The following is a 13573-nucleotide window of genomic DNA, read 5'->3' as shown; positions in this document are numbered from 1 at the left end:
TAGCAAGCCAAACATACATACTATTACCTGGTCAAATCCCATACATGATTAAAAACTTAACCATAAAAACATGAAAACTGAACATCTGTTGAACCCAAACCTGACCTGTGCATGTATCCTGTAACACCCCTTACCCTATCAAAGAGTAGATAGAGTAAGGAATGTCACAAACTATACCTTTTTAAATATATCAGGACTAAACAATTTCTTTTATCTGTAAATACCAAGTTTTTAGGTAATGCATGTAACTTTCATCAAGATTAAAATAAGCGTGAGATTTTTAAACCAAAATTTTCGGCAGAGTTTTCTCTGTTTTATTAGCACTTTAACCTGTAATACATATGAACATCACACTTATAATAACACTAACAACTGTCACTTGATATCTTACTATTCTTTGATTTACATAACCTTCACAACTCACTCTATTTAATATGTACATGCCAAAATAAAACTGTACTATGACTCCGAGACTCAAAACAACCAGCTATGATGATGGCCTTGATATCTGATGTAGATCTCTGATAACTTCTGTTGCCCTATTTTATCTACAACCTGCGTGAGGTAAAAACCAACACGCTGAGCTAATGCTCAGTGGGTGATAGCAAACAAATAACAAAATAGAGCAAACAAGTTCACGTATACAGATAATCGGAATAAAAACATCTTCTTTTTCCGTTATTGCACATTTTCTATTTATAATAAATTACCACAGCTTAGTGCATGTAAGAGATGCAAACATATTAACACTCACTAATAAGTTCACAAAATCAAGTATCAATCTTAATTAAGATCTTAGCCCTTATAAACACATAGTAGGATCGTCTAGGTAGATAAGGAGTTATAACGGTAGGCACAGAGTGCCGAACGGTAGGCTCAGAGGCCAAAACTGTGATAGCAGGGCTCTATGACCGTGCTTATGAGGTACCTGATATGTAACCTCAAAGAAAAAAATCATGTATCGGTAGCAGTACTGCGAACTCTGTATGTTTATATGGCATGCCATACCCTTATACTAACCTCGACTCCTATTACGTTTACCAGGGCCAAGCACTATTAATTCAATGTATCAATGTAAAATGCATGCCATTTGAAGCTATTTGAATTCATTTTCCAAGTTACATATATCATATGCCAAGATTTACAATATGGAAAACTCATGGCAAATAGTGCAAAACTTTATTGACTTAGCATTTTAATGTAGAAAACTACAGTCTGCCATATATTGCATCAACTTTTCAAGTAGTTTAGAGTTATAATTTAACTTCATTTTCTTCATAAGAAATGTACATTTATGTCTTATCTTTCCAACAAGGTATGATTCATGCAATTCTGATTATCCTAACTTAAGTTATGAATTTTTCTTTACCAGCTGCTCAATCAGGTCTTAATCAGTCCAGTATTAGTACCTGTTTATAGTATCACAAAAATTATCAGATTCATACATTTCTATACAAATTCAAGCTTAAGTGTCTTCTACAAAGTTTTAGGTATACTTCTTAGGATTCATTTGGCACTGGTATTAACAAATTTCACTGAGTACATAATTAGTTATAGTATAATCAATACACACTGTTCCGGATGCACTAACTCTGTATCCAGTTTAGGTTCACTTCTTCTTTAATTCGCTCCAGACTGTGGGCTGTCTCTACTAAAACTGAGAGTTCCCTAATATGCATAACTGTGAGGTACATCCTTATATCAGCATGCAATCCTTGCTCAAAGCGTTTACATCTCTCTTCCTCTGTAGGAACTATCTCTGTGGCATACTTACTAAGTCTAACAAATTCTCGCTCATACTCAGTTACTGTAAGCCTGCCTTGTCTGAGGTATAAAAATTCCCTTCTTCTCTCCTCTATATATAAGGCCCCAATATATTTCTTCTTAAACTCTGCTAAAAAGAATTCCCAAGTCTGCCGCTCTAGTCTAACCATCTGTGTCAAAGTTGTCCACCATCTATAAGCTTCATCTTTCAGCAATGATACTGCACACATCAAGCTCTCTGCTGGTGAACACTGTAGCTGCTGTAAGACCCTTTCTGTACTTTCTAACCAGAATTCTGCAGCTGAAGGATCATCTTCCTTTTTACCTCTAAACTCTGTGGCACCATATTTCCTGAGTTTTTCTATTGGAGGCCTAGGTTGTGCCTGGGCTACAACAGGTGGTGGTGGTGGTACCTCTGGTACATTTTGTGTAACCCTCCTAATCAACTCAGCTATTTGCTGAAACAATGCATCCTGCCCTGGTCCGCCAGCAGCAGCAGGTGGAGGAGCAGCAGCAGGTGCAGGAGCAGCAGCAGCAGCTGCCTCAGAGGGAGCATGACTCTCTACCTCTTCATCTGCTGCTCTCTGTGACTCAGATGACATCTTTTATATGACCTAAAGACACAAAGAAGAGATTTACATCAGAACCATACCATAGCTGTAACTCATTCACATACATACTATGACCTAGAATCGCCTAAACCTTTGCTCTGATACCACTAATTGTAACACCCCTTACCCTATCAAAGAGTAGATAGAGCAAGGAATGTCACAAACTATACCTTTTTAGATATATCAGGACTAAACAATTTCTTTTATCTGTAAATACCAAGTTTTTAGGTAATGCATGTAACTTTCATCAAGATTAAAATAAGCGTGAGATTTTTAAACCAAAATTTTCGGCAGAGTTTTCTCTGTTTTATTAGCACTTTAACCTGTAATACATATGAACATCACACTTATAATAACACTAACAACTGTCACTTGATATCTTACTATTCTTTGATTTACATAACCTTCACAACTCACTCTATTTAATATGTACATGCCAAAATAAAACTGTACTATGACTCCGAGACTCAAAACAACCAGCTATGATGATGGCCTTGATATCTGATGTAGATCTCTGATAACTTCTGTTGCCCTATTTTATCTACAACCTGCGTGAGGTAAAAACCAACACGCTGAGCTAATGCTCAGTGGGTGATAGCAAACAAATAACAAAATAGAGCAAACAAGTTCACGTATACAGATAATCGGAATAAAAACATCTTCTTTTTCCGTTATTGCACATTTTCTATTTATAATAAATTACCACAGCTTAGTGCATGTAAGAGATGCAAACATATTAACACTCACTAATAAGTTCACAAAATCAAGTATCAATCTTAATTAAGATCTTAGCCCTTATAAACACATAGTAGGATCGTCTAGGTAGATAAGGAGTTATAACGGTAGGCACAGAGTGCCGAACGGTAGGCTCAGAGGCCAAAACTGTGATAGCAGGGCTCTATGACCGTGCTTATGAGGTACCTGATATGTAATCTCAAAGAAAAAAATCATGTATCGGTAGCAGTACTGCGAACTCTGTATGTTTATATGGCATGCCATACCCTTATACTAACCTCGACTCCTATTACGTTTACCAGGGCCAAGCACTATTAATTCAATGTATAATGTAGAAAACTACATTCTGCCATATATTGCATCAACTTTTCAAGTAGTTTAGAGTTATAATTTAACTTCATTTTCTTCATAAGAAATGTACATTTATGTCTTATCTTTCCAACAAGGTATGATTCATGCAATTCTGATCATCCTAACTTAAGTTATGAATTTTTCTTTACCAGCTGCTCAATCAGGTCTTAATCAGTCCACTATTAGTACCTGTTTATAGTATCACAAAAATTATCAGATTCATACATTTCTATACAAATTCAAGCTTAAGTGTCTTCTACAAAGTTTTAGGTATACTTCTTAGGATTCATTTGGCACTGGTATTAACAAATTTCACTGAGTACATAATTAGTTATAGTATAATCAATACACACTGTTCCGGATGCACTAACTCTGTATCCAGTTTAGGTTCACTTCAAATTTTCATCATCTTACCTACAGATTCAGAATTTGGTCAATTCATAAAAGTTTTAGATCTTTGTCTTATCTTTCATTTGGTATATCTTAGGACTAATTTCAATAAATACACAATAAGTTATAAGGCTTCCAACACTGACTGTCCTGTTAGAACCTATTCTGGCAGATTTGCACTTTTAGCTCTCATGTTAAATTTCTTTACTCTAAGCCTTTCAAACATCATTTTAACATTCATATAACATATTTATACAGTCAAAGCAACATTTCCAGCAAGTAAAATCAACCCCTAATTTCACTTATTCATGGCAGAATCCAAGGAAAACAGAAAATCATACAAACACCAAACCTTTCTTGAATTCCTCCTTTCTTTTCCTCTTCTAATCTCTAGCTATCTCCTTTCCCTTTGATGTTCCTTCACCTAGGTCAATTTATGTCTTAGGAAAGGATTGAATAAACTATAAATTAAAGCTTTATAATTCAAATCCATGCATGAAGAAATGAGATGATGCTATTTCCTACTCATTTCTAAACTTACCTTTGATTTTCAAGCTTGGTGTATATGGAACCCTAAACTTTTCTTCTTCAATCCCTTCAATATATGGCTCTTCCTTTAGATCTTGATCTTAGGATGAATTTTGGTTAAAGAAAGAAGTTGATTTGGTGAGGTTTTGGCTTGGCTTTGGTGGGAGAAAGAAAAGAAATTCTTTGGTTTCCTATGGTGTGAGCTACGGCAAAGTGAAATGGAGAAGATGACAATCCCTTTTTCAAATTGCTTGGTCATTTCTTCATCCAATAGCTAGGTGACACATGGAAAGTAAAATTTGACTTTTATATTTTAACTTTCCATATTTATACTTTAACCCACTAAACTTTTTACCATATTTCAATTTAGTTTTTAAACTTTCAATAATCATAGATTGACCTACTAAAATATGCTTTTAGCCTTTAGAAGTCCTTTCCACTTAAGCAAGCATGACGGATTTAAAACAAACACCTCAAGCAAGCACGTCAGAAAACCCTAAGCACCTCCCAAAAGTGACTCGTTCCCGACTCGCTAATCACACTGTCTACTTTATTTCTGAATATGTCCGTTTCTATATTTGAGTTTTCTATAATTCAGTTATTAGCAGATTAAAGTTATGCTAGTACCTCCCCTAAGTAGCTCGGGGTAAGCTAGCACCTCCCCTAATGCCACTTACTTTAGTAGTGAAATAGCCTAACCCATACCTAGTGATGTCACTGCTCTAGCTATGGGTTTGAGGATGTTACATATCCTGACATGAAACATACATCATAAAATCATAAAACCTCCACTGGAGTCCTCATCATATACTCCAATGGGGTAACATTACATGCCTCAAGTTTGGTTCTCAACTCAACATATAACATAAACATAACCATGCATTAGCAGGGACTAACCAGTCTATAGGGCCAAGCACAACTAATCCATAGACACAACTTTACTTAACATTACATTTCAATAACTCAGTTACATTACATCATGTCCACACTAACAGTGCTAATCTATAACTATTACAAAAGCATAACCTTTACTCTTGAGACTTCCCGATCAACCTCAAACCTGCAACACTGGGGTTAGGGGAGAGGGGTGAGCTAAAAAGCCCAGTGAGTAGAAACATAGAAAACAGTTCATTATTTACATGCTTTCATGAAATGCATCATAACACAGAGAAATCACATAATCTTGTCCGCCTCGGGGCTTATGCAATATGTATTCCCCACGGACCCTAGTTTCTGAGAGTCTGTCTTTTTTGCATGCATCTTTCCTCTCAGAGGATGGACATGACATCAAAAATCCCTCTGTCGGTACCCGGCTCCCCCATAGGAGCTCACAAAGGCCTGTAACATACATGACATGGTGTCTGGTCCACAGAGAGCTCACATGGACTTTCCTACGTGTACTTGTCCGGCTCTCAAAGGACTAAGACAAGACTCGTGACAGATATGGGCTATTGAAGTCGCCTCGGTCCACCCTACCTCAGCATCAACATGAAATAATGCAATGCAACATATTCGTGAACTAGTGCAATCAACCTACTATACATAATCATGATGCATGCTCATGCTTTAGGCATTAGAATTTCTTAAAATAAAACATTAAGTTTAGTTCTACTCACCTCCTAGCAGACGCTGACTGACTCTGCAACTGCTAACACTGATGGCCTCCTCGGTCCCTCGGGTCCGATCCTACACAGGTGGACTCGAATGAGGTGCCAAACACACTCTAACAACTCATAAACAACTCCCCAAAAACCCCTCTAAACATCACTTAAACATGCATGGAAAACACCCAAGAAACGGCTGGACAGGGCACTTTCGGCGGCACCTTCGGCGGCCGAAAGTCCCTTCCAGAGACGAAACTCGGGTAGGTTCGGCGGCAGGTTCGGCGGCAGGTTCGGCGGCCGAAACCCTAGGACAGAAACGAAAGTCCCTCCTTCGGGGGCACATTCGGCAGCCTAAAGACTGCCTCCCATGCAGGTTCGGCGGCCGAAACTCCTTTCGGCGGCCGAACCTGGTCCCCTCTGGACGACAGGTCCGATTCTGCCAAGCCAAAAACCAAACTCAAATATACCCAAATCCTCACATACTCTCTCCCAATCATGCATACTCACTCCCACAAGCATAAAGGAGCATAAACTAACATAAACTCCTCAACACAAACATCACATAACATACATTGGGTATAAAACCCACATAAACCTAAACATGCATATCTACCCATACTCAACCATCAAAAACTTCATAAAACTTCATGAAAACACTAGGGAAACAAGGATCTACACTTACCTCTTGAAGATCGAGGGTGGTGTGACCCCTAACTCGGAGGTGTGGAGAATCCAAGCTCCAAAAGCTCCAAGCTCCCAAAACTCCTTTTAAGCTTTAAATCTTCAAACACAAGGGTAGAAATCATGAAAAACTTGAGAGATGGGTAGAGAAAACACGAAAACGACCAAAAGAGCACAAGAACTCACCTGAGCTCGATAATGGGGAGGAAACTCACCCATTTCCGATTTGAGGGCCCTTTATAGGTGGCCTGGTCAAAGACCTTCGGCAGCCTAACGTGCCCCCTAAACTCATGCATGTTCGGCGGCCGAACTTGACTTTCGGCGGCCGAACCTTGGCTCGTTTAAACAAGACTTTTGGAGGCCAAAGGCGCTCCCGAAGCCTTCCCATGTTCGGCGGCCGAACTTCACTTTCGGCGGCCGAACCTGGCAATTGCCTCCTTGGTCTTTTTCCTTTCAAAACTAAATTTATTTCCTTTTAAAACCATGAAATCATGTGAAAACATTTTAGAAAACACATTTTACCCCTCTAGAAACCTCTGGCATCTTCAGAATTCCATATTCCAACGGAGATTCCGCCGGGAGGTAGGTATTCCGATGCCGGAATCTAGCCGGGTATTACAAATATATTATTATAACTAATCGGTTCGGTTTGATTTTTTTGATTTTTTTTCTGATTAAAATCGAACCGAATTGAAATAACTGAAATTTTTGAAATTAAAAACTGAACCGAACCGAATTGAATATAAAATCGCACTAAATTTTGAAATTAATTCAGTTCGATCGATTTTTTCAATTTAAACCGAATACTGCTGACCCCTACTAAGGGGTCATGATTTATAACAAAAATTTAATTTTATGATAAATATATTCGAATAAATTTAAGAATTTTTAAATTTATTTTTATTTAAATAAAATAAAAATAATTATACATATTTTAGAATCTAAGGAAATATCTATTTGAATCGATAAAAAAAAAATACAAAGAAATTTGGAGCTCTACACTCAGATATGCTTTCTTACTAGTTACGATTGATTTTATTTACTTGAACAAAAAGGGCATTTTTGTCTTTATATGAAATATTAAAGAAAACTTTGTGTCAAAGTGAAAAATATGTGATTTTTGCTGTTATTTATAAAATTGTAAGAGATTGGTTTTTGAAAATTTGATTGTTAACTAATTAAATAGATTGCATTAGAATTTGAAATTAAAAAATATAAAAAAATCATTAAATTTAATTGTATTTTCAATAATCTTGTTTATTAAAACTCTTAATAGAAAATCTGGAACTCTTTCATATGTAACCTTTACTTGAAAGAAAAATAAAATCACAACATAATAATTCATTCTGTAATTTTTTAAAAAAAATCAGATTGAAGATAGAATAAAAAATTAATATTTTATAAATATAAAAATTTTATACTTATAAAATTTAATTTAGAAAGACTCTAACTTAAGTATAAAAATTTTATATTTATAAAAATCTAGACGGACTCTTAAATGTAAACATTAATTTTTAATTTTTAAATTTATACTTTTATAGGTACAGAATTAGAATTAAATTTTAAAAAAATTTTAAATTATTAATTATTAATCTTTATTAAATTAATTTTTATATTTTAAAAATTAAAATTATTTACTATAATGACAAATAAAAAAAATAATGGATAAAAAACACAAATTCATCAATATTTCAAAGATTAAAATAGTGATATCTCAATTTTGATTAAAAAATATTAGATAAAATGTATTTTTATTAAAAAATATTGACCAATCCAATTGAATGGATACATATAAAAATATTTAAATTTAAATTTAATACTTTATTATTAAAAATTTCAAAAATTAGTAGTTTAATTTTTTTTGCCAAAAAGAGCTAGTTTTATCTTGAATCATAAGATTCAAGTGAATTGTGCAAAAAAATTTCGTTTTAGACAAAATTAGACATCACTCTGAGATTCAAGGACAAAAATTTGTGGACTAAATTGTAAATGAAGTGAAAGAATTTCACTTGCATTTATTTACTTTTATTTATGAGATTTTATATAATTAATATAATTTTATATATTTTTAAAAATTAAACTCATTTTTTTACAGTCAATATTTTTGAAGAAAATAATTTTTAACATTTAAATGTATATAAGAAATACGATGAAAATAATTTCTTTGTTCGAACTCTCGTTTCTCTTGTAAAAAATATATAATTTGAGGGATTCCATTAACACTATCAATGAAGTTAAAGGACTAGGCATGAAATTATCCATGCGGTGTGATAGGATTTGATTCCCCGCGTAAAAGCCTGAAGGTTTCCCGCGGAGTGAAATGCAAAGGTCCAGCGAGAGTGTGTCAACCAAACTAACCGCTAAAATTTTCAAAACTCCCGCCCGCTTTAACCTCCTTCATCTAAAAACTCAGTCTTTCATTTAGATCTGTAATCCTTCTTCTTCTTCTTCCTCTGCTACTGGCTATTTTCATCTCTCTCTCTCTCTCTCTCTCTCTTTCTCACGCACTTGCTTCCCAATTGAAAAAATGGGGAAGCAAAACAAATCCAAAACAAACCAATCCTTAGGAAAGGGAAAAGTGACGCCGATGCAAGTTGCATTCATCGTTGATCGGTATCTCTACGACAATAACTTCTCTGAAACTCGTTCTGTCTTCAGGAATGAGGCTTCTTCGCTGATCTCCAAATCCCCAGTTCAAGAGGTATCCATTTGGCATTTTCACATCATAATTTTTTTTTCGCTCTCTATTTCGAATTGGGTTTTTGAAAATCTATTTGTATTTTCTATTTTTAGGCTCCCAAGAGTTTGTTGAGTTTGGGAGCGATGTTGAATGAGTATATCTGCTTGAAAGAGCAGAAGGTGATGGTGGATCAGGAAAGGGTCCGTTTGGAGCAAGAAAAATTCAGGGTCCAGACCCTTCTGCAGGGTATGCAAGATGTTATGAACGCTTACAATGCTAGTGGAAGTGCACCAACACCCATGATCCAGACCTCTACAACAAGACCTGCGGCTATGGTTCCTCAACTAGGTCTCACCGGTGGATCTCTACCAGGTGAAATCCATAAGCCCTTTTCATTTTCATATTAATATAATTAGCTGAACTTTTGCCTGGAAATTAGCATCAGGAGTTGAAATTATGTTGTCTTCTAATTGTTTGATATAAGTCAATAATGCATGATAACGCGTGAATGACAAATGCACAATTGGGAAATTAATTGCTTAGTCAAGATGGACTCGTAAATACAACACTTCTCCAGGCATAGCTAGGTCTAAAGAGATGAGTGGGGAATGTTGGGTGAGATCTGTAATTGTTATTTTAAGGATTTAGCATTTCCAGGGCAATTGTTATGAATAAGGATACAAATCATGTATTTTTCAGCTATCAATTTTGTGGCTCAAAGTCATGGATCAATAATTTGGTCTCCAAAATATTGTTGTGTGCACTTGTGTCTCAATTCTACAAGGACGGGAACAAACACGATGAACGCAAACTATAGAAGAAGTCCAGAAAGTTGGAAAATGATTAGTAATGCTCTCTATTGGTGCTGTTTCTTCAGGGTGTCCTGTGTACACACCGCCAACTGTTATGCCAGTCTCCATGCCCTCCAATGTCATTAAGGAGCATGGCAATCCATCATCATCTGTTACAAATTGCCCATTAACGAGGAAGAGATCAGGCTCAAATGTTGCAACAGAAGCCCCTCAAATTTCCAAGAAATCTCGCGGCAAGTTACCATACAGGAGAACACCAAATACAGGTGAACTTTCTTTTTTAGAATTATAATAAATTTCTTGTTCTCAGAAATTTGGATTATTTTTAACTCCTTTCTTGTTTAGGTACATGTAATCAATCTGATAATGCAGCAATTACTCAAGAAACTGCTCAACTTGATAATGCAGCCACTACAAAAGGAGCAGATAGGTCATCTGTGACAGGGTCATCAACTCATAACCGCACAACCAGTGGCCCAATAGTTTATGGTTCTAGTGTTGCAAAGAGTTTGTTCAATCAACCTCCGTTTTCCTCTCCAGCTAATTCAACTGGCCCAAAAACACCGCCACAAGCAGTTTCATTTCACAATGATAAATCTATATCTCCTGTTGGTATTTCTTCCAATGCGCACGGCAATAACAACAATGCTCCTCAGGAGACTCCTACCAATTGCACCGTGATTACATCAGAAAGAGTGATAGTTAGCCCGTGCAAACACGTGGCATACACCATGGAGAGAAACCATTGCATTTCTTCATCTTCTCCAGTCAAGACAACCTTCAAGAGGTTGAGTAAGAGGGAAAATGTCAAGGGAAGGCTCGATTTTGATGGTTCTGATGTGACTGCAAACTTGGATAAGCCCAATATTGATGAGACATCAACATCTGAGTCTGACAAGGAAGGAGATATTTTTGACATTGATTTGCCAAATTTAGATGCATTTGGAGCTAACTTCTTCTCGGAATTTTTAGTTGATCTAGATCTTGGCTTTGAAGGGATAGGTTGCCCATGCCAGCCAGCCTTGGGTGCTACTGACACTATTTCTGGGTATTTATCTCTTTTGTCATATTATATAACCCCATGTTTTAACGTTTAAAGTTATTCTGTGTTGCAAACTAGAATTACGTTTTCTTTGCATCTGATGTTTTATGACCTGTATTGCATACAGTTCCTCGCATGAATCCAAGGATGGTAATTTGGGTGTTGATCAAGTCACGTCAGAATTTTCCTCAACTGTGACTGAGGTGATCTCAGAAAAAGATATGAACATTCAAGGTGACCAATGGAATTCATGAATATGAGTGATCCAAACTAATTCATTTATGTATATGCATCTCATACCAGACCTTCGTTGTTTCAGGTCATGATACTTTAACTGCTGTGAAGTCTATAACAAAATGCATCATCTTAAGCCCTGGTAATTTTATGTCAATGTTCTTCCTTGTTTTATGCTATGCCCTAATGAGGATTATTAATGATTCTCGCTTTTTTTGCTTGCATTGCAGCAAAAAACCATAGGAGTTCTATGGAACAGGAGAATCATGCAGAGAGAAATTGAGAGGTTTGAAGATTCTGGTGACACTTAATTAACCTGAACTGGTACCAGTACAGGACTTACAGAATGATCCTTAAATTAACCCAAACCTGCATTCGTCTTTCATTTATTATCTGATCAATCATTTGTCTAGTCATGTATTTCTAAGGTTCTAAATTATGCCCACAAAAGCTGGGCAAGCTAACACAGTACACTATCAGCACCTCAAGTACAACAGCCTGGTTGAACAGTGTTCCTTGTCCATTGATTTTAAGTTTCTAATAGAAAAGCTGTATCTCATCACCATACTGTTCACATTCTTGAGCACTTCTTTTTTGATGTTTAGAGTCTCATTCACGTCTGTTTGTAGTTAATAGTTAGTGCTTAGCTTTGTATATAAGCTGAACACAACACACCACTTTGGCTTATTGAATAATAATAAAACTGAGGTTTCTATTGGTTTTGGCAACTGTTAAATTGTTCATAGTATCAGACATGTTACGAAAGCCTGAAGATACTTTAAATTGTTTCTATTGGTTTATGTATTGTTTTAATTAATATATGGATTTATTAATTATTATTTTTAATGATATATTTATTATAATTATTTTTTTTTTAAAAATATAATTTAATTTTAATGTCATTGTTGATCCATTTCAAAAAAAAAAAAATGTCATTGTTGATGTGTAATAATTTTATCACATGTCAAAAATATAAATGGTTAAAAAAATTCACCAACTATATATAAATATGATTTAATTATTTTTTTAATAAATATATTTGTGGAACCATTAAATTAACCTCATAAAAATGTTCTTATTCTTCACATTGTGTATGCTTTTAGTGAATAACATTTTAGAATGACGTGGCATCACTTTTTCTTTTAAATGGATCCCACATAAATGTTTTTATTTTTCAGGATGCTTTAATCACTTTTTATTATTATGAAATTAAGCGGGGCCTATTACTTATTTCCTTTTTAAATTATTAAATTAAAAGGAAACAGTTGTTTGATACAAATTATAACGCGCTGAATTAGGGTCCGCCGTATTTGATTCAAATTAAAAAATTGATAGAATTGAATTTATTTGAAATTTTGGTTTAGCTTTTTATACATTTTAGTTCGGTTTGATTTTTAATTTCAGAAATTTCAGTTATTTCAGTTCGGTTCGATTCGGTTTTAATTAGAAAAAATTGAAAAAATTGAATCGAACCGAATCGATTAGTGATAATAATATATTTTTTTAATAATATAGAAAAATTAAATCATATTAAAATTAAAATATTTTAATTAAATTTTAAAATATTAAAAATAAAGTATAAAAAAATTAAAAATTATTAAAAATCGAAATTGGTCAAACCGAATCGAATCGAATCAGACCGGTTCAATTCGATTTGATTTCTGATCAAAATTGATTCGATTCGATTTTTATAAATATTAAAATTTCAATTTTTGATTTATTCTATTCGATTCAGTTTTAAACCGAACCCACCCTTCCGTCAATTGCTATGTTAAACATAGAATACTTACGGTAAAATAAAAAGGCATTGTGTAAGAAAGATAAAAGGGCTAGTTGCTGTGTAAAAAGACAAAATAATTATTAAAGTAAATGGATTTAAGTGATTTATTGATATTCCTATTTTTTTTTAAATAAAAAAAACTATCAAGAGTTAAGGATATTAAAAAAGTTAGAACAATTTTTGTTAATCAGATGGAGTAGTTCAATTGATGATTTCTCTAAAAGTTGAAATGGACTTTTTGAGACAGCGATTATTTTGATAAATTTATCGGCACGCTTTCCAAATATCATAAATAAATTATAGCGATTATTTTGATGAGTTTATCAATATACTAATTAAATCATTGAATATTATAAATAAA

At 34.5% G+C, this 13573-nt stretch overlaps 1 protein-coding gene across 1 annotated transcript; it reads left to right on the top strand.

The window, feature by feature from the left end:
* The first annotated feature begins 9040 nt into the window (after positions 1 to 9040).
* LOC110622562 lies at positions 9041 to 12160 on the top strand. The gene is made up of 7 exons (XM_021767114.2): positions 9041 to 9365; positions 9458 to 9716; positions 10222 to 10422; positions 10502 to 11204; positions 11326 to 11432; positions 11518 to 11574; positions 11663 to 12160. Exons 1-7 carry the CDS (start codon positions 9192 to 9194, stop codon positions 11713 to 11715), a joined length of 1554 nt encoding a protein of 517 aa, XP_021622806.1. The 5' UTR covers positions 9041 to 9191; the 3' UTR covers positions 11716 to 12160.
* Positions 12161 to 13573: the final 1413 nt, after the last annotated feature.

The sequence above is a fragment of the Manihot esculenta genome, chromosome 9 (genome assembly GCF_001659605.2).
Source record: "Manihot esculenta cultivar AM560-2 chromosome 9, M.esculenta_v8, whole genome shotgun sequence".
Lineage (NCBI taxonomy): Eukaryota > Viridiplantae > Streptophyta > Magnoliopsida > Malpighiales > Euphorbiaceae > Manihot > Manihot esculenta.
The sequence above is the reverse complement of the archived record's forward strand: the minus strand, read 5'-3'. Positions and strand labels throughout refer to the sequence as shown.

What these genes read in the sequence shown, in the direction of transcription:
- LOC110622562 (XM_021767114.2), top strand. Translation starts at nt 9,192, where the DNA reads ATGGGGAAGCAAAACAAATCCAAAACAAACCAATCCTTAGGAAAGGGA. An exon ending in CCAAATCCCCAGTTCAAGAG is followed by an intron (nt 9,366 to 9,457) that starts GTATCCATTTGG and finishes TTCTATTTTTAG; the next exon opens with GCTCCCAAGAGTTTGTTGAG. An exon ending in AAAAGATATGAACATTCAAG is followed by an intron (nt 11,433 to 11,517) that starts GTGACCAATGGA and finishes TCGTTGTTTCAG; the next exon opens with GTCATGATACTTTAACTGCT.